Consider the following 21,296-nt stretch of genomic DNA (forward strand, 5'->3'; position numbering starts at 1 on the left):
TCACGGACTGCATGGATATCCATCGAGTGACCCCAGACCTCTTCCAAGCTCTGAAATCAATGCACATTGCATTAGTGTAATGACAGCACGGAGGAGTCCTTCCTCTAAGAAAATGAACTCAAGAGTAAACAGTCCCAGTGCACACTCCCATGCTTAGCTAGCTACTGAAGAAGTGACTTGTCAGGTTGTCTTTTGGCGTCCACCTGCTTTAGGCCACTGCAGGCGGAAGTCCATCGCTTGCTAAAATGGTGCTGATGCTCCTTGCCTTTCATATTCAGAGCAACGCGTTGCTCTCCCGGTGAACCCACACCTTCCTTGTTCCCTGTACCTGGTGCCTCTGCCTGCAGCCATGCCGAGAGGCCATCATTTTTGTCGTTCCACAGGGCAAGGAACATGTTTGTTCCCAGCTCCTGCACCGTGCCAGAGCACTGAGGTATGTCAGCATCTGGCCGGACAGGTAGCCAGACTTGGGCTGGTCCCAAATGAAAGCCAGTGCTGGAAAAAGGGAGAGGGACTGAGACAAAATCCACGTCTCAAAGGGCTTTTTCTAGGTTCACGGGGCAATGCACCATGAAATGAAGGTGGATTTTTGAATCTGCCAAAAGCCACAACACCCATTATACCGAGGTTTTCCCAGTCTGACGATTAGGCAGAGGATGAGAACAGGGCTTTGAGGGGTGAAGAAATCATGGGTTCAACTACAAAAGCAGTCCTTGGAGAAGAGAGTGGAACGAGGTGCTCCCCTCGCCCCAAACGCTGCAGCTACCAGCCCCAAGAGCCATGCGTGCACCACCCCTCTGCCCGAAGGACCTCTTCTCCCAGAGGACCTCCAGCCGCTAGAGCCACCAGCGTTGAGGACTCTGCCACGCCACCACAGCCATCTGGCCACGGTGCCCTTCAGGGAGGCGCGAGGTGTACGTCTGAGGTGCATCCTACGAAGCAGGGACCTTCCCTGGGGAAATGCCGTAACGCTTAAAGCAGGGGTAGAGGCTGTCAGTGGGTGAGCCCCGAGCAGCAGCTCCCAAACCAAACCTCCTGAGGACAAGGGGCAGAGGAGGGCTCAGGTTGTGGGCTGGGGCCAGCTGACCACGCTGAGATGCTCCTTCCCGGAGGCTGAGCTTGCAGCCTTGAGGGCACGGGGCTGTTTGGCAGGGGAAGCCCCCTCCTATATCCACCACGGCTGCTGCTAGGCACCACCTGGATGGGGGGGGTGGGAGGGGTGTGGGATGTAATTTTGGACTTAAGCATTTAAATCAAACCTGAATCCCACTTCAGGCAGCTAAATCCTCTTGTGAATCTGGGCCTTAACATTTTCGTGTCTCTCTCATCGCCTATAAAGTGAGGGTGATAATTTCTACCTCAAAAAGCCTATTAATGGTTCGAAATTATAGCTGGTTAAGGACTATTATTAGGCTTAAGGATCCCAAGGCATTTTCTGTGAGAAGGTGGTAGCTTTGCATTTAAGCCTTTTCGTTTCAAACTGTCCTTTCCATCTGGTGTTCCTGTTTTTCCCTTTCTCTGAACCATTCAGCAGTGACACAGCAGTCTGCTGAATGATCGTTTCTTCGTTCTACCCTAGAGCCGGATGCACTTCGTGGAGGCTAAGTCATTTCTGAACACTTATTCACAAACAGCCCAAGCTCTGGTATAGAGAAGCACTTAATTTAAAACTAAAATGTTATTGCTCTGAGAAAAAAAAATCAAAAATTCCTGATATGTAGTAGGTCAGAGCTTGACAGCAGAGGTTCAGGTTTTGGGGGAGCCCAGTCACAGGAGCATCAGAGATTTCCATTAGAGTCATCTTTGGGAAAAAATAATTCCACCCACTCAAAATCTGTGTTCAAACATTAGTGACATGTACGTTTGTATAAATTGCATATATACTTTTCAAGTCTTTAAAATATTTTAACAGTAAGGATTGCATTTTAAGACTCAAACTGTAATCTCCTTGTGCTGCCACTCTGCTGCAGAGGCTGGGCACCCCATAGCATCTCATTCTTCCTGTGCTGTAATTATTGTCTCCACCCAAGTTCATAAGAGTTTTATAGTGGTTACTGCAGCAACTCCACTTATAGTTAGAGGCTGCTTGGCTTTTCCATTAAAAGGTCTTCCCCCCATCCAGGTCTTTTAATGCTTTAATCCACTTTGCAAACTTGATCTGCAGGCTTTCAGTCTAAGAAGGCATCCCACCCAAAAAATTCAGTTAAAACAGGTCACTTGGGTTGTCTTTCAGAACAGAATGGAAAACCACTTTTTTTTATGTTGTCAAATTGCAATGCTGGTGCACACGCTCACACACACATATGAATATACCACCTCCATCACAAAGCCTAAAAGGTGGTACATACATAGGACTTAGACCTAAGGATGCTAAAGTACAAATAATGCTCCTGCCAGCCAAATTCCTACCTCAGGTTGAAATAGTCTCTCTTCTGAACTTAGGCAACATCACAATATAAGGGGATTCCTGGTGATTTTGTGTGTTTGTGGATTGTTGATGTTGGCACAGAAAAGTGACTAATGTCTATGTTAACTACTGGGTGTCACCCTAAGCTGACTATTGTAGGACACCCTGTCTTCAGAGACCTCCTTCTTGCCGCCTCGGTCCCAAATCTCTTGAGCCTATGCTTCTTCTCAGTTAGTTCATTTATGTCCTTTCCCATAAGCTCAGAGTTATTCTCCTACCTGTCCCCTGCTGCAGCTCCCTTCCTGATATATGGCCATGACCATTAATACCCACACCTGGTATCTCCCGCTACTCAACTGCCACAGGTTTTTTTGCTCTAAACAGAATAAGTTGTGCTTTTGTGGCATCTCTGCTGAAGCACTTCCACAGAAAAAATAACATGAAAGTAGTAGAAGTAGTAACCTGAGGGAAGGAACCCGAAGGAATCCAGTTGAGACTGATGCCTTGCGTCTAACGTTTTCGACATAACATTTCAAATGAGCGCATTTCAAATCCAAGTTTCTTAAGCAGAGAAGGGCCGTTGGGTGCCTCGCAGGCAAAGAGTGGAGCGGCAGCAGCAGCAGCGGCTGCACTTTTACACACATTGTCAGGCTGTCAGGGAAGGGATTAGCACAGAGGCCCCTGCAAGGCTGGAGGAGGCGGTGGATGGGATCATCATGACAGCACATGGGACTGGGAAGTGAAACCGCTCATCAGCGCAGAAGTGAAACTGGCTGCGCACAAACTCTTGTCAAATTAAAATGTAAACATCTGGCCAAAAAAAAAGAGAGAAAAATTGTGGCTGTTTTAGTAAGCTGAGTCCCACCCTTGCAACACTTGAAAATCTGAGCGATTCCTGTTTGTGCAGTGGAGAATCACTCTTCTGGGGGTTTCAGGTCAAATACTAAAGGTGTTAGTCGCTACAATAATGGATAAAAAGCAGCGTTCAGCCAAAGATGTGATTTTTGAGTTGATGGTGACACGTTTCTGGGATGCAGTGTGTTAGCATTTTTTTGTTTATGCCAGCAGGAAGATGTCCTTTTTCCTGAGGAAAGGGATTTGAGTATTGGTACCGCTGTAGCACGGCAAAGCAGGGGAAAACGACTTTAGGACCTGCTACCTGCATGGACATTCTCCAGTGCAAAGAGAAACGTGTAGCGTAGGGGACAGGTCTTGTAGCATGCCTGGTACACCTGATGACAAGGGGCATGCACAAAACATTGCTGTGCGTCACCAATATGTGTCTGCTGGAATAGCTGCCGAGGGCCCGAGAGAGCTGTGTTTTAACAGCTGGAAGTTACACCAAGTATAGAACCAGCATCTGCATCTGTTTGCTTAAATATTTCATGTCCACAGCTTGCAGACTTTGGGTTATGTTTTTGACTTATGAAATAACAAGATTGTCAGGGACAATTTCCAGAAGAGTGTCAGGGACTATCCTTATCACCCAGATAATGGGCTTAAGGTAAAAATTAATTTTAGTGCCTGCTTAGATTGACAGCGTCTCTATTAATGTTACTTGATTTCAGTTATGTAATTTTGGTTGCTTAATACAGTTCCTGTGTTGCCTTAGGTTAAATGTACATACGCTTCACCAAAATAACGCCTTGAAACAATTCCACCCCAGACACAACCTTCTTCTAGCCGTCTCACTCCTGGAATCCCCAGAGCCGCAGCAGGAGAGGCAGGTGGCTCTGCTGCTCTCCACCACAGCATTTGACTTGTTAGCCAGAAAAAAGCTTGGAGAATGGGCAGGGAGGAAAAGAGAGTGAGTTGCACGTCTTGGTTAAGCACTCGGTGGTGCTTCAGGGAGCTGGGAAGGAAAGGGACGGGGAGAAGCCAGCGCCAGCCATGCTCCCGCAGCAGCGAGTTGCTTTTCCACAACTTATTGCAAAGCAAATTCAATAGTTCATAGCTGGGTCCAAGTTTGCAGCAAGGCCATTTTTGGCCATTTTCATGGCAACTTGGACCCATATAAATCCAGAACAAAACACCTATTGATTTAATGCGATGGAGATTTCATTCTGGGTAAGTAGATACTATGTAAACACAGATATAAGAACTTCCTGGAGTGAGACACTCAACAGAAATGTTCAAAAGTATACCTTTATGCTGACCCAGGCTGATTTGGCAGGAGACAAGTGGGTGTATTTCCCAAATCTCCAACTTGACACACACTTACACCCGCAAAACATCCATATAAATACACAAACAGATCTGTTGCCCGTGCAACTGATTTGCGTGGGCAGTTCTTGCATTTTGTTGGGCAATCACCCCGATTTGCTGACATCTCCCCATGTTCGCATTTATCTGTTTGGACCGTTGGTCTGTGGCAGTCAGACTTTGTAAACCATTTACAGCATGGTAGCAGATGAGGTGAATAACAGTTTTTTTCTTTTATTTAAATTCAGTGGTACTGTGGTGCTGATGATAAACAAATTATGTTATTTTTTTGATGCCGCTTACTTCAGCTGCAGCTTTTTTCTGATGAAATAACCACTGGACCAAACATAACAGGCAAAATTATATTCTGACTGTGTGAAACTGTCACCAGAGGCAGGAGAAAAGAGTTACCATCTGAGCACAGAATTTGGACTTGTGCAGGTTTTTTGCAATTGGACATGCGACTTGAGCACCTACAAAAATATTTCACTTGTTTGATAAGCAGCAGTTAACTAATGAAGGGTCATATTATGTTGGCCCTTCTCATCCTATTGATTACATTTGGAGTACTCAGGGCCTTAAGTGATAAGAATGGCAAAATTTGGCCCCAGTGTATAATAGTCGACATTTGAGAATGAATATGTGTGTGTGTGTATTACATGCTGCCCGGAGATACAGTCAGATATGTTATTAAAATGCAGTAGACATCTTCACTTTGGCAGATACCCAGGAAGATGTTGTGAGAAATTGTAAAGATGTATAAAATTGATCATTTAGCGTGGTTTAATAAAAGTAAGTACATAAGCACTAAAAAGTAGAAGCTGGATAAAAAAAAAAAGTATCACAATCTTTCTTGCTAGAACCTGGAAGTCTCCCACTAATATAATAGAAACGTTTGTAATATAATTTGTATTGCATTTGTGTATTACATTTCATATTTTTCCATCTATACCTTTTGTCCTTGTCAGCACAACCATTCTTGACTCCTTTCCCTTTTTTCTTCTTCTTTTTATCTACTAATTTACTGTAACAATTAAAAAAAAAAAACACAAAACTGTAATGACACATCTGTGATCATCAGAATAAATCCCAAAAGCAAAAGATAGTAATTGTAACCACATCATCTGTTGGCCTCCCTTTCCTCCTCCTCCACCACAGGCAAACTTCTGAGGCTTTAACTCCATTTTTTTCTGTCCTTATTTGGATGAACCTTCATCAATGGAGTCAACGGCTCTTTTTGCCTGAGAAAGAGGTGGATTAAAATGAAGTGATAGGTTCAAGATGTGGCCTCTCTTCCCTGTGTCTGTTCTCATTCCCCTTTGCATCTGCCCATGCAGCCACTTATATTTTAAGTCTGCCTTCCCACCTCCAGACCCGTCTGGTCATGACACTGCTCAGAGATGACTAAAGCAGCACACAGGAGCTTCATGTGACCATGTTGTCACTTGGGATTCATTTTTTCCCCCTTGGTTCCTCTCAAACATTCCCAGGGGCTGTAGCTTACAAGCCTATTGCTCCCTCTAGAGCCCTTCAGTGCTGTTCTGGGGGACCACTTAAATAATCTCTCATCATGCTAGATGTGAGCTCACCGCTCATTTTGCTTCCAGCCTCTGTCAGGTGGGATGCAGACTTCAAGTTCCTGTATTGCAGCGTAGAGCACGGGCACCACCTTCACATGCTTGGGTCTTGGAGGCTGATCTTCACCTTTTGCTGGTCCAGGAACAGTATTGCTGAGCAGGTGCTGGGGGACAATATTAAGCTTTGTGCTTCTTCTTAAGTTCTCGCAGCTTTGCACAGCGTCAGGGGATCTCACGAGCAATCCTATAAAGTCATGAGCTGGGGACAACCAGATTGATCCATCTGACTTTGGCTGTCAAATCAGCAGTGACTCTTGAGGGCACTTTTGGTAGTACAGTCTCTAGCAAACCCATCAACAGAGCCTCTAGGTATAATTTCAAAAGTCTGTATTGTATTTTGGCCAGAAATGCTACTGTTTCCATTATTTATTGTAGAAGGGTTCTGGCCTTAATGCTCTTGCAAAAACAATCATTACCAAGCAATTTTTCTTACCCTAGTTGTGAGGGAAGACTTGATGGAAGCAGTGACTCTTGTGCTCTTACGCACATGAGGGTATGCCTCGTGTCTGTGGGAAGGGTTTCCAAAGGCAGAGCCCTGTCTCGCATCTGGAGAATTTAATCCTTGTGCTCATGAGGTGCTATGTGCCTAATATTAGGAACTGCCAGGGATAGTTACAGAGAGAGCAACAGTCTCTGAAGTTACTCTTGCACCCCAGAGAGGCACAGCTTGACATCGACGTCACCCTTCAGCCCTTCCACCATCGGCAAAGACTCCCGTGATGACACAGGAGCAATTGGCTTCAGTATACTGAGGCATGCATCATAGACCTGAGCTACTTTGGGTATGATTTTCTGTAGTTTTATGGAACTGTTTAACCCAGAGGGTCTCAGATTTTGATATTAGCTAATGAAGGGCTACGTGCCAGCTTGCTGTGACTGCTAGGACATCATCAAATTGTCGTCATGACTATTGGAGGCATCCAAACCAATGTTTCAGAATGCCTTCTTTGGGTGTTTGGCCCCTCTTTACTGTCACTAGAGAGGTCAGTCCATCACTTAAGCTGTCTAACAGTTTTGGTGGCACCCACCCGTTTCTAAGTTGAGCAGAGACACTAAGTGCTCAGTGTAGGTCTTCTACCAATAGTTAGGAGGTCACTTAGGCATCAGAAGTCATGGCATCTAATACAGGCTCCGGTGCTAAGGAGTCTGAATACAGCCTCCACTGACTAATCTAGTATTATTTCTACCAGTTTAGTCTGCTGCATGTTGCATATGTGTGTGTGTGTGTATGTGCATGCGCTTTTGTGTAAGTGTATTATGCAAGTGTATGTTGAAAATAAAAATCTGTATCATGGCTGTATCATAACACATAAAAGCAAGGAGGAGACATTTATAGTCCTGCTGTCATCCCAAAACAGGAATATTCATAAAACACAGATTTCACTAACAATACCTCCAATCTAAATCTACCTTTGTCAACCAAACACATAAATGATGAATAATGTAGAAGCTATGAATAAAAGTGATAAAACCACTTAATAAAGCTAAATGTAAATGACACAGAATAACCAGAGAAAAAACACAGACAGAATTATTGGTAAGCAGCAGTGAGTGACACGTAGGTTTATGGTTATATAGTCCTGTGGTTAACCAGTATGTGGTTAATGAATAGTCTTCTGTCAACAAGAAGTAAGCTAAGTATCTTCCTGCTTTTGGCAACTTGTGTCACAACCTTATACAGGCTCTGAGATCTCTTCTGTTCTGTAGAAAATCTTGAAAGTAACTTCACGTCCCTCTTCTTTATTCTGGTCTTGCAGACTGGTAACATGGCCACATTTTACTCCATTTCACTATTGTTTTTGGGTTTTTTTTCTGTGTTTCTTTTCCATCTGGAAAATCCACAAGACCCTTCTAAAGAAACACATTGACTATGTATTCTAGCAGAACAGCAGGAGCACCTTACCTAAGGCATCAACAGCTGTCAAAAAAAACCCCAAGAAATGGGAAGCAAGATGGAAATACTCCAGATTAGTAAAGAGAATAAAGTACATTTTCAAAGTCTCTTTCAGTCTTAGTGATCTAGGTGTTGTATATTATGATAAAGGGAAACTGGTTTTGGAAAGAAGGAAGATCTACAGGTGCCCCTAATATTTGTTAAGTCTAATGCTATGGGTGATAAAGTTTTTTGGAAGGAAGTTTATTGAACTTCACTACTGGTGCCTCCTAGAAAGATCTGTTCTGCTGGCAGAGAAAGAGTAACACAGCTGTAAAGCTTTATCATATTATTTGGTATGTAAAGAATGTCAAGAACACAGCCATCCTTGGTCTGGGTAGATGTAGGACCCAAGAGTTGAGGGCCAAAGGCCCTGAGACAGGGATCTGAAATGACTTTTGCTTCTGTTGCAATTCTTTCGATCTCAGGCACTGCTTTCTAGCAAGGATGTGGAGGTGGGAAGGCACTGGCCTGGGATTTGCGAGGCTTGCGTTTCAGCTTCTGTTTTGTCAGGGCTGTGATTCAGGATTATAGTTGGATTTAGCTGCAGCAGCCAAAGTGGTTAGCATCGCTGGCCACAGGCTTCCTGTGAGATCGTGGCCAAGACACTTTATCTCCCCACAGTTCCTCGTCTGTAGAGTGGGGAGAATACCTCCCTAATTCACAGGGATGTGATGAGGACAGTTTCCAGTAACAGCTATGTGTGTGTGCTCACCATGATGTTGATGCAGACCATTAGCACCAAAGTAGGAACTGCATTAAGAGAAGTATTGAATTGCAAGTGAATGTGCATAGGGAGGGGGGGGGGAATATTGCTGTTAGAGGCAGGCATTTATATTTACATTTGTATTTAAATTTGTATTTATTTATATAGAGAAATGAAGCAAACAATTAAAATGGGAGGTCGTAGAAGGGAAGAAACTCAACACTCAGGGGGGCTGAAGCCAAGTGGTAAAATGAAGCAGGCTGATCTGTATGGGAAAGCTCACACAGCATGTGCCCAGAGGAGAAGCACCTCAATTTTCTTACAACAGTTCCTGGTTATCTAACTTGGGGTGATGTCCCTTGATGTCTCTTACTGATAACGAAGACTCCTGTCAGTATCCGAGTCCTCCACGATGCTGAGATAACTATGCTAAACCTGCTGACAGGCAATGTTTTTATTGTTGTCCAGGCCAAAGCCATAATGAATGCATATATGAGGTCTTATCAAAGATGCAGAACGTTACTCTTGTTGTTTAAAAAATGCCTGAAGTAAATGCTGGCATTGGCCAAAAGCAAATCTAGGGGTAGAAGGATCTGAAGGCATTGCAGTCACAAGGGGATACAAAACCCTCCCCAGCAGCCATCAAAACAAGTACTTTTCCCAACTTAGAGCCGTGGCATGCACAAAACAATTTTGAAAAGACCTTCACAGTTTTCTTACTGAATAATAGAGAAACTAAGCATAATACTCTGCTATGTCTTCATAAAATGTTTTAATTCTCTGTGGACAAGCTGTAGGGATTTTTTTATTTTTTCCGTTCCCTTGTTTCTTGGCATTGCAGTAGATTATTTTTAAAGGGTTCTGGTTTCCAATATGGAATTGATCTAATGCTAGCTTCAACCACAAAACGTGGGATTTTACGATCTGCCTAGGGGATTTGAGCACCCAGTTCTCTTTAATTTTAACAAGCACTGTTGATCAGATTCCCGTGGCAGTTTTGGAAGAGTCAGCCACAATTTCTAAGCTTCTCTGAACTAACACCCTTTAAAAAGTACAGATAATGTACTAGCAGTCATGTAGATCAGATAAACTGTAACTGTTTGGGGTAACCTCCTTTTTTTACAAACAAAGTGTAGATCATTTAAATATAAATTAATTTTTTTTCGGAAAGCTTTGAGCAGTTGCCACAGAGGGAATGCATCCAGCACCAGGCAGTTGTGAGGTTATACACCCCGCTCTCTGGGCACATATCTATCTTCAGATACGGACAGCTAAAGTGTTTTAGTGCCGTTTGGTGTGTTTGAGTGCTATCTGAAATGAAGAGTACGCCTTTTCTCAACTCATATGCTCAGTAACATTTTTTTCCTGTTGCAGGGAAAAGCTTCACACTGACTATCACGGTCTTCACAAATCCGCCACAAGTAGCCACATACCACAGAGCCATCAAGATAACAGTGGACGGACCTCGTGAACCCAGAAGTAAGTGAGCTAATGACAGCATTTGCAGAAGGCCAAGTTGGCGGTTTAGTATAGGGGTTCATCACCAGCCTCATGAAACGCAGCAATGTCCAATGCATGTGGAGCAGTGCGTATGTTTTAAGCCAAGGCTGTTCTACGAATGGTTTTAATTATGCCTTCCCGAAGCCTTATTTCTCATGGGTGTCCAGCTGATCTAGAATATGACTTGCATTGCATTTCTAAAGTATCTACCCAGGGATGACTTGGATCCTACCCAAAAGCTGACAGAAGGGATGCTGGTAAAAGGTGGGCAGAGTATACCTTACGCATCATTTCTTGCTAGTCTTGCCTTTCAGATGTTAAGAGGATTTTAAAGCATTGGAAACCAATATGTCATTGATCTAACTTTTCAAGTTCAGCCACCCTGCAAAAATAAATAAATGCCTGAGAGATGACACCTGGTTGCTGCCTTGTGGAGTTCACTGGACCTCATGCTGTCGTATAGCTTAGGAGCACCCATTTTCACAGCCAGCCAATCTTTCCTCTTTTTTTTTCCCTTCCTTTTTTTAAGAATTAAGTACACGGAGGAGATGAATGGTTTGATATCTCCAGGGGAATACCTGCACCTTTCACATAGGTGGTTGTTTTGTTGGGGTGGTAAGGGCAGGCTGTTTCGTCTGCGGGGTGAAGTGAGGGTGGAGCAGATCTGCAGGTATAGGTGCTTCTGCAGCACATGCGCTGCCTGTTACCAGAGGCAACTGTTAACCTCAGTCACTAGCCCAAATAGGGCATTTTCATGTTTTTATCAAAATGCCCTGGTGGAAATTGAGGTTTGTGGTTAGTTTCTTGCACTCCTTCCGCATGCTTGGCAGAAGTTCTGGCTGCTGTTTAAGTGGAATCGTCCTGGGAGAAGAGAGCAGCAGGATTCAAACACCCACTAGAGAATGAGACTCGCAGCTCGGCGTTGCTTAACTGGCAGGGAGAAAAGAAAGGTTTGAAACTTCAGCTAAAGTAGCTTAGAAAACTCCCGTCTTGCCTGTGAGTTTTCTTCTCGAGCCTTCATTTGTCTGAGTTGCATCATGATGCTGCATTCATTTAGTGGAAGAATCTGATCTATATTTTTTGTATTTGAGGCCAGACTTTAAAACAAATACTGCTCTTGGGGTAAGGCTTCTTATTTAGTTTGCTTGGGGTTTTTTTGAAAATTGTGGTTGAATTGTCCCTGAAAAATATCCCCGGTGAACCAGGCAGCTGTGCACATAAAAAAAGGTATTTGTATATGCAAGTTCCAGATTTGAATATGCAATTACCTGGGCATGTTCATAGTTTGCAGATAACAAATAAGCTTCAGTTTTTTGAATATGAGTCTGCTAGCACGGTAAGAAAGAAAATCATCCTGCAGGCATACCTACTGTTTTAAATCAATTCTTCAGTTGGTATAATAGTTAATATTTAATAAGATTCTACATTTTAAAAAGGAAGTAGAGATATAATACATACTGAAGCAACATACGTATCTTCCCGACTCAAATGTATGTAAAAGCTTCCTTGTAAATAATTTCACTTTGTTGCAGGCAAATCAGTTCCATAGTAGAGGAGGCTTTATGCGTGTCAGGAGAAGAGGTCAGACTCCCCCCTCAGTAGGAATGTACAGCTCCTTTTATCGCTAAGTCATTCATGACGCGGCATGGAAGGGATTATGCTCCTTTTGTTTTTAAGAGGGCTGCGAATCCTTCAGTTTGACTTCGCACGAAGGGTTTCTGAATCGCAGTGGCTCTTGCCATCGGTCTGGTATCCCTTCTCCTCTTCATACGATTGACTGAGATACAGACTGGCCTGACGAGACACACCACAGGCTGTGGAGGAAAAAAGAAGTTCATTCTCCATTCTGAGACAGTTCTGGCGAGTTTGGGCTGTACATTTATTTTTCTATACTCTCGCTCCTATGTTGCATTGGTTCAATGGGATCAGTTACATGAGTAGCCTGTACAAAAGTAGATTGTAGGGCTGTTACCTGCACAGACTCATGTACAAGATTCATGGTTAGACGTATCAAAACATGAATGCTGTGTACTGAAGGGATTTAAAATTATATTGGCCTTCTTGTATTGAGACTAGAATCAAAATAAAAATTGCTAGATTAGAGTGTTCCTAGTTTCAGTAATTGATATTCGAGTACGTTCATGATTACAGATCCATGACTCACTTGCTTCAGCTAAAGGAATTACAGAAATACTGAGATGTATTTTCTAAGATGTCCCGATTCAAAAGAAATCCATGGAAGACAGTAATGGGAACAAAATTAGATACTGCTCTCTTACAGATATCTAGAAAAACCACGCCGAAGTCCAAAACCAACTCCAGCAACAGTTTTTGATTCATTTACTTTATAACAGACAGTCTGAATTCTAGTGAGAGCCTGCATTCTCTGTGAAAAATGCTGGAAAGTAAGGGGCCATTTCTGAGGATGGAGGCCATCTGAGACAAAAGTCAGAACTTCACACCAGGATGATTTTTAGTTAACTTTATGGGACATAGAAATACCTTTTTTGTGAAACCTTTAAGATTGATTAACCTAAGAAATAACAGAAACATTTTCTTTTGTCTTCAGAGAATGTCAGATCAAGAGTAGTTTCTGAGTCAGAATTAGACGGGTTCTCAAAGTGATTTTTTTTTTTAATGCAAAAGGACAGCCTCTTCAAGTAGGCATGCTTGGGGAAGAAACTTCAAAAAGTAATACAAAGCAGGATTTGAAACCATTTCTGGAAAACAGGAAAATACTCAAACCAAGGGCTCCAAAAGCAAATATGCAAAGCACAGACTTTTTTGGCTTACTGGGATGTGTGGAGGTGTCATGACAGGTGACAGTAACATGGTGTGTATTATCACATGTGCCACCTTCACTCTGCACAAAGGCCTGCAGACTGTGGGTTCTTGCACGTCCCATTGTACATTTGGTTGCGGTTATTGTGATGGTCAGGTCTTTGCTTAGCAGTATATTTGCCTATGTAACTACCAGATTTGCATTTACAACTATGATAATTACTCATGTTCAGGACTTACTCCATTGTCCTTTTTTTACCGTTGAATTTCTGGCTGTGCCTATCCAGATGATACTTCTCATCAAGTTGTCATGGCTTGTAGAGAGAGCCAAGGTACTTAAGAATCTGGCTCTTCCTCCACTGCTTTCATTATGTATTTTTAAAATCTCTTTTGAACTTAGCATTTTCATTCTCCAGCTCTGAATAAATGCTTATTTTCAATTTTTTTATAAAAAGAAATAATACTGCACTGTCAGGGAGAAGGGCAAGATGACCTAACCCATCATTTTCTTCTCCAACTTCTATGATTCTATGATTCATAAAGCAATTTATGTTTTTATGAGCTAAGTCCACGGGGAAAATCATTAGCAGTAACCAGATCAAGAGTAGTGCTCCTGATGAAAATACTTTTGGTTAGGAAACTTGGTAGAAATAGTATGACTCTTAAATTAAATATTTCCCTTAGGCCATTTGACCTACTGTGTACGTCTGCTGAAAAATTAGGTTTTTCTTCTTTTGACTGCTTCTTTCTGTTTTTCTCATTGAATTGGTTTAACCTACATAGCTCTGAAAAATTCACTAATGGACCAGGTGCCTGAAAATGGTGCAAAATGAAAAGGCTACATGGATTTAGCCCCAGTGGGCCTGAGATGTCCAAGGTTAAGCTGGGCATTAAATGTGATTATCCCGTATTGGATGTGTGGTTTTCCCAAATACTTTTTTGGCATCCTTATATCAAAGGGCAGGATGCTGAGGACCAGAGAGAGAAAGAATTATATTGCTGAGCAGGATTTGAGAAGGAGCTTAAAAAGCTGCTGGCCCAAGAAGCACCTTTTTAGGAATGGAAATTTCCTTTTGCCTCCTGGCAAAGCTAGCTGGGGGGGAAGGTTAACTTTGGTCAACCACAGTTAAGGACACCCTTAGACCCTGATCAGAAGTGATTCTGTCTCACTTGTAAGGTTCAAGGAAAGCCCATGGCCTGTAGCTGTTCTGAAGGAATTCTTCAAGAGCCCCCTTGCCCGGCCTGAGGTCTTTTTTAGGGAATCCCCAAGGGCTGGTGGTGGCAAGTGCACCTGATCTGCTTATCCTTTCCCCTGCCCCATCCAACCTTTGTCCACAGACCTCAGTCTCCCAGAGCAGCTTCTGGGAGGAGAGTCAGCAGAGCCCGCGAGGGGCCGGCCATCGCCCGTCCCGTGGCAGAAGCGAGGAAGACTCTGCACATGTCAGGCTGGGGAGGGATGATTCCTCTGAGGGTTTCACGTCACTTCCACCTTCAGCCTTTCATGCAAGGGAAAGCCAAACCGTTCTCCAAAGTAACTTTTCATCTCAGTGAGTTGAAATAATATTAAATGCCTTCATTTCTTGCTTGCTTTCTGCTGCAAGTGCCTCCATCCGTTGGAAACTGAGACTAACATTTACCAATGAACAGTTTAGAAAACATGAAAAAATGAATCATTGTGTCATTGGAATAGACCCACCATATAAATTTCAGTGATGGCTTATCAGATGCTTCCGTTGACCCAGAGACTTGCAGTGCGTACAAATTACTTAGCAGAAAACATGTAGAGGAAAAGGTGGTGCTTACAAGTTGATTGTCCATATAACAGAAACGCAACGGGGACCCTTTCTTCCTCTGCTAACAGTAGCTGCGTGCTCCACAGCACATCACCCTCTCAGTATCATAACCCAGCTTTGCTAATTGCTTTTTAAAAAAATCTTGGCTAAGGTACTTGCCCCTGAGAGCTTCCAATCTAAATAGACCGTGTACAGACAAAAGAAAGGGATGGGCTGGAAGAAAAGCTGACAGTTGCGCACTGCCGGGTCTGTGCCTGTGTGTTTGTGTCCCTGCATCCTATTGTCTGGGTGACACTGACGTGGGTGGACTAGTGCTTAAATTATGGGTGCACTCTGGGGACATTTGTAGTTGGCTTGTGCAATGGTTATGTGCAAGCATGCAGCAGCTGGGGGAAATTACAAAACAGAGCTAGCTCAAATTCACACAGTGTGACTTGATGTGTTACTGTCTCTACATGGTTACTGGTAGGTAGGGGATCGCTGTTGGTTTTCTTTCCTTTCTGTGCGTGTGTCTCATCGAAGGATGGACAAGGAAGGGCAATTGAATCCATTTAAATAAAGAGGTATATTGTTGCAAGGGCATGCTTGCAGACCGGAGGAGCTGTTTCTGAACAGGCAGGACAGTCCTAGCAGCCCCCCGGCAGGCAGGCCAGCTCCGCGGTCCCCCAGGGTGGCAAGGGAACAACAGCCTAAAATGTACGTCCTGCGGTTGGGCACGTCTGCCACCACTGTGAAAGCTGTGCGTGCCACCAGCCCATTTTTCATGATGAAAGTACACAAAGAGCGAGAGAGCAGTTTGTCCCTTTGTGACTTGTGTTTTCTGAAGAAAAGTGAAGAGTGAGGGGGAAATCGGCCTATTTCCATTATGCACGCACTTTCACACAGCCAGCCCGAGTAACTCCAGTGATATAGCACTGGGCCTCCTGGCTTAGCACAGGACTGTGTAGCACAGGAGCGTCACATAGCACAGGACCACTTGACACTGGCTGTTAAAAGTTTGGCTGCAGAACGGGACCCGATGTCGCATGTCTGGATGCAGTCAGCTCTGCAGAGCATCCGCGGGCACCTCTGCAGCTGTCGGGTCCCCCCGTGTCCCAGAAAGACCTCTCATCCCGGCTGCTCAGCAAGCCCCTTCTCCTCTGTGAGGGGACGGCAGAGCAGCCCCCTTGGGGCAGGGGCAGCTCCGGGCGCGGGTTGGCCCCCTCACAGCAGCTGGCAGGGCTGGCACAGCACCAGCCCGTTGCCTGAGCTCCCGGAGTCCCCTCGCCTGGACACCCCAGGGGGCTTTCAGAGGCAGCAGGAACCTGAAGCAAAGCCCATACTCTCGAGCAGTTGGTTTCAGAATGGAAATCATACAGACACACCAGCAGGCGTGCTGCCCACAAGCTGGAAAGACCAGTAAAAGCAAAAACCAGTAGTTGCTGTAACTACCCAGTGCAAAGATCCCTCAGTGCAGACGAGATCCAGGCAAGACCTGCCTCATATGGACTTTAACTGGCTAGCAGCTCCTAAAAAGAGCGCTGGTTGTTCTCCATCAGATGTGCAAAGGATTATGAAATTCATACGAATGCTTGGCACTCCCTGGTGTAATAGTGATAGGGAGGGATCCTTTTTGTCCTACTTAATAGGTGGGACCTCAATAGGTTTTTAATACCAGCATCCTTGAAGTTTCATGGTGCAGACACTTCTTTTCTATATGGAAGAGATGGAACAAGATTATTTCCCCTGGCATTTATCAGTCTCGCTGCTGAGTCAGTTAGAAGAGTTGATGTTGGGTGATGTGAGGCAGGGAACTTGTCATTTTAGTTCAATAAAATTGTCAAATATGTACAACACAAAATCTTGTGTAAAGACTGCTTTTCTGGCAGTGCGGTAGCTCATATATATTTGCTTGCCTAGTTGTTTGGCTGTTTTTTAAAGATACACAGAAGTGTTGACAGGACAAGCTCCTTCCTCGTATAAAGCAGGTAAACAGGAAACCAGAGTTGCTGCGGTGTGGGCTAGGAACAGCGGTAAGACTGGCCCAGTCCTATAGAAATTATTTCAACTCCTTTTTTGAGTCACTTAATCCCACACAGCTCTTTTTCCACCCCGCCTTGAATTAGAGTGATTTTAAATTGAGAACAGGTAGGTAGTTATTTTTCATTTATTTTACTTTTTTTGTCTTTGTCAACCTTTTTTTTTTTGCAATTAATATTCATTATTTTATTGCCTAGTGGTTGAATGGCTACAAAGACTGCGGTGAATATTTTTAAGTGTTTTCCTATATTTGCATGGTAGGATTTTCAAGGGATATACAGTCTCGGTCTAGCTCTGCTGAAATCAGTGGGCAAGTACTCTGTAACTGTGACAAAAGCAGAATTTGGTGAATGTATATTACTGCTGAAAATGCTTCCTAAGCAGTCAGTAGGTCTGACTTTCTCCTGTCAACTGCACAGACCTAGAAAGAATTTATAGCTGTTAACATCGGTGAACAAGTCTTTGAGGGGGGGACATTTTCCATAGAAATATGAAAAAAGACTGCATAGATGCCACTTGTATTTTGTGTGTGTATGTAAAAAAAAGCATTAATATGCAGCACCCTGGCAAGCAGGTTGGCCGTAGGGGATGTGAGTATACACCGGTCCCCACTGAAGTCCCTAGTTCACTGACATGCCAAGTGTCTTTCCAGTGAAGTTAGTTGGTGGTGCTCTGAATCAAGGATTTCTGCGTCCGGTCCTTCATCCATCGTGTTTCTTCAGGAAAGGACGGCTATTGAATGGCAGTCGTTAAACGCGAGCAAATGAAAGGTTTGAAGCAGTTGCTGGGGCTTTGAATGAGCTGGGGAAGGGTGGGCTTGTAGTTGAAACCCCGCAGTGGAGCTGCCTACTGTGGTTTTAAGGGTGTCACGTAGCCCCTACCCTTCCTAGAAGGAGGTTAGCTAGCAAAGCTGGGCCGTTAGAGCATCAGTCGGCAATCCCGCTGTCCCTCCAGGGCTGGCCACCGACCGCCTACCGCACCGCTGGCAGACAGGAAAGTTTCCTTCAGGGATGCGCTGGAAGGCAGCAGGACCTGACTGCACACAACCTCTGCAACTTGCTTCCTTCACCCTGCTCTCCACAGGAGGTCGGGGAGGGGGCCTTCTCCTCCTCAGGATCCTACGGGAGCTGGGGGAAGGGGGAGGGAAACTTTCACCCTGCGTGGAGTGGTCAGACACTCCCGTTTGCCAAACAAGCTTTTGGCAGTGCAGGACCTTTTCTGAAGCTTCTGTTCTTGAGGAGTTGCCTTATGAGTTTACCAAAACAACACGTGTCTAAGAGAAAGGCTGGATGAAGCTGTGCGGCACTTTCAGTGAACAGCCCTATTTTCTTCTTGGAATATGACTGGAAGGGGTGAAAATGCATCTGTGTTGCAGTCCCTCCCTGCCCTGGATTCTCAGAAGGTGCAGCAGTTTCCTCCTTGCAGGCCCATACAAAAACACTGCAGGCTTTTGCTTCATTCTCTGTCACCCGATGTGAAGAATGCAGAAAGGACTTTTGCTCTGCATCTCCATTTGTGCCCTTGCTCTTTGCTCGTTCGCTGCAATTGGGAATTGTAATGAGTAAATGCATTTTCTATTAGTGTTAATGATAAATCTTGCTCAGACTGGTCCTGTGTCAGGGCTGCACGGGTCTGAGCAAAGCATGAGGGAGAGCAATGCTTGGAGGAGGCCATCTCGACTCTGCACCTGAATCGTAAGAGGAGCTGTCTGTTGTATGAGGGCACAATATGCTTGTTAATAACTGAAACACATCCTAAAGAGAGGGAAGGATGGAAACATCTCCCTTGCTTTCTTTAATCATGGAACAGATAAGAAACAGCCTGTAAAAATGGGAAGAGGCACAAGAAAGCATTTAAACAGACATAAATGAAAAGTTGATATATTTCTCTTTTTTTTTTAATAGCACCTGACCTTTATTCTTCCTGTGCAGAGTGTTGTAGTTTCAGTCCATCAAGCACGACATGCGCCAGGCCATCTTCTCAAGGCTGACCAGTCCAGAAAAGCCAGGCTCTGTCATAACCTTAGCACATAAAGCTGCAGAAAAATTTAGGCGACAGTGTTGATTTAATTATTAAGGATTCTGTTTGTCTGAGTCTGTCTGCCTCTGCTACCTACACCCTGCATTATGGGCTGTTCTTCATTACCTGCTCTACCTATCTTCGCAATCTAGCCGCAAACAGTTTTGGTTGACCACACCACTTCCCTCTTGAAAGTTAATACTGTTTGACTCATTCTGTACTGCTAACACCAAGCCAAAGAAAACAAGCCAAAGAATAACCTGCTTGTATGCAGTTTGGAAACTTCTCAGAGGCCCTGCTTTCAAAATGCTATACAGTAGCTTACTATATCTCCCTGCAGCTGCAAAGAAAATGAGGAAAGCAAAAAGTGGTTCAAGAACCTAAAATAAAGACTAGGCAGAACCAGATGAGATTTATAAGCTTTCAGTGAACTCCAGTTCTGTGTAGGCACAATGGAGCATTAGTACAGAGGAGGGACTGCTTAGTAACCTACAGATTACAATATCTAAACTCATTTCTTCGGAAAAACAGGTATTTTCAACTATTGTGTGGAAACACCAGTCACTGGACTTGGTAAAAGCAAAAGTCTTTAGTTCAAGCGAAGCATGTAGCCCAGCGATATACTTTTTTTGGACAGGAGCAAAGTTTTTTACAAGTCGTCAAAGTCTGAATGGTCAGTATCCGTGGGGAGTAAATTTACTTTTGTGTTGCCAAATTCCCCTGGTTTACATAAACGGTGAGCCGCAGGACTTGACCTTTAAGTTGCAGGTCCCTTGTTCAACTCTGTCTGAGGCTGAATGATGGAGACCTTTTACTGTCTAGAGATATTTCAGTGGACTGATGAAATAGGTTTCTGTCTAAGCTGTTTCTCTGACCTCCAATACCATGATGTTTGTGCAACTCACTTTCCCATTCATTTGTCCTCTCGGAGGCACTGCAAAGGTGGCAAATGCTATCATCCCTCAATTTTCCCACTCAGACTGAGGGAGGGGATCCGGATTCACTCCACCTAAGCTTACACATTTGATTAAGGTGCCTGAATTAGGACCTGGTCGCCTGTATTCAGCAACTTTCTCCCAAGGGCTGCTCAAATGGCAGCTCAGTCCTTGCTGCCCGAGCCTTGTGTTTCTGCAGCTTTTCTTTGGACAGAAGTGTCTTTTTGTGCCTGTATTTTTCTTGGTTGCTTGCTGAGCTGTTGGTTGGCTGGTTGTGTCTCATTCTGCACCTACTCTTTCATACATATCTTCAACTGTGATGTCTCAGCCCACGGCTAGAGGGTATTCTTATGGCGGTTTGTACGTGTGGGAAGATGCAAACTATAAAGAAACAAAAGAGGCTTTTGGCAATGCGATGCTTGAGTTGGGAGTCATTCAAAATTTGTCAAGGAGTCAGGATTTTAAAGTATATATATTGACATGGGGGAAAGGGAAAAGAAAGCAAAGGGTATAATTTTGCAGACTAATTTAACTTTCATGAACAACTTCTCTCCAAATCCCTAATGCTCAGTTCCCTTACTTTTACTTCGCTGTGATGACCTAATTCCTGAGGTGAACCCACAGAATAATTGCACTTCCATGACAGAAATAGAGAACACACATGTGTCAGATTCATCAGAAGTTTTGGTGGATCCATGGCAAGCAAAATAATTGTTTTAAATGGAAATACGTTTGTGCATTGCTATTTGTTAGTACAGCACAGGCCTCACCAGCAGAGCTGGGGGAAGAGGAAGCATATTTCCTGCCTCGCAAAAATTGTCAGGATTGCTTTTTCTGGCTGTGGTACCTCAGGGTGGACGTGAGGCTTTTCAGATGTTTGTCAGGAGGCAGGGAGAGAGCTGGAGGGACCCAGCCCGGAGGAGCCCGCAGTCTCGCAGTCAGCGTGCCGGCTGGAGCGAGGGAGAGCAGCAGCCTCCGCTTATCCCTTTTCCTGGGGACATTCCCTGCTGGAGCTCTCCTGATGCAGCTGGACAGTGAATCGGTGATGAAAAGGGCTCTCAGCCTGGAATTAGGGCACTCATCTGGAAAACAGGAAACCAAAGTTTGTTTTCTAGTATAGACCAGGCAAGAGGGGCTTGATCCGGACTCTCCTGCCTGCGCTCGTTTGTTCCAGGGCAGGACTCCCTCTCATGGCAAATTCTCTCTGCCTATAGCATCTATTTGTGTGGGTTTTTTGAAAAGCATTGATTTAAAAAAGAAGAGGTTGGAAAAAAAATATTGCCAAAATATTGTTTAACTACTGTTAAAACATGTAGGATAAAAATGCACCAGCTGCTTAGGGTACATGATGTTACAGCAGGGCC

At 44.1% G+C, this 21,296-nt stretch overlaps 1 protein-coding gene across 1 annotated transcript in view; it reads left to right on the plus strand.

Moving 5' to 3' along the window:
* RUNX1 (RUNX family transcription factor 1) overlaps positions 1 to 21,296 on the plus strand; it is a 174,787-nt gene that overhangs the window by 110,339 nt on the left and 43,152 nt on the right. Inside the window, exon 5 of the mRNA XM_075033738.1 lies at positions 10,260 to 10,364. Within this exon, the coding sequence (XP_074889839.1) occupies positions 10,260 to 10,364 (105 nt within the window). The remainder of the gene's footprint in view (positions 1 to 10,259; positions 10,365 to 21,296) is intronic.

This window comes from Buteo buteo, chromosome 8 (assembly GCF_964188355.1).
Source record: "Buteo buteo chromosome 8, bButBut1.hap1.1, whole genome shotgun sequence".
Taxonomy (NCBI): domain Eukaryota; kingdom Metazoa; phylum Chordata; class Aves; order Accipitriformes; family Accipitridae; genus Buteo; species Buteo buteo.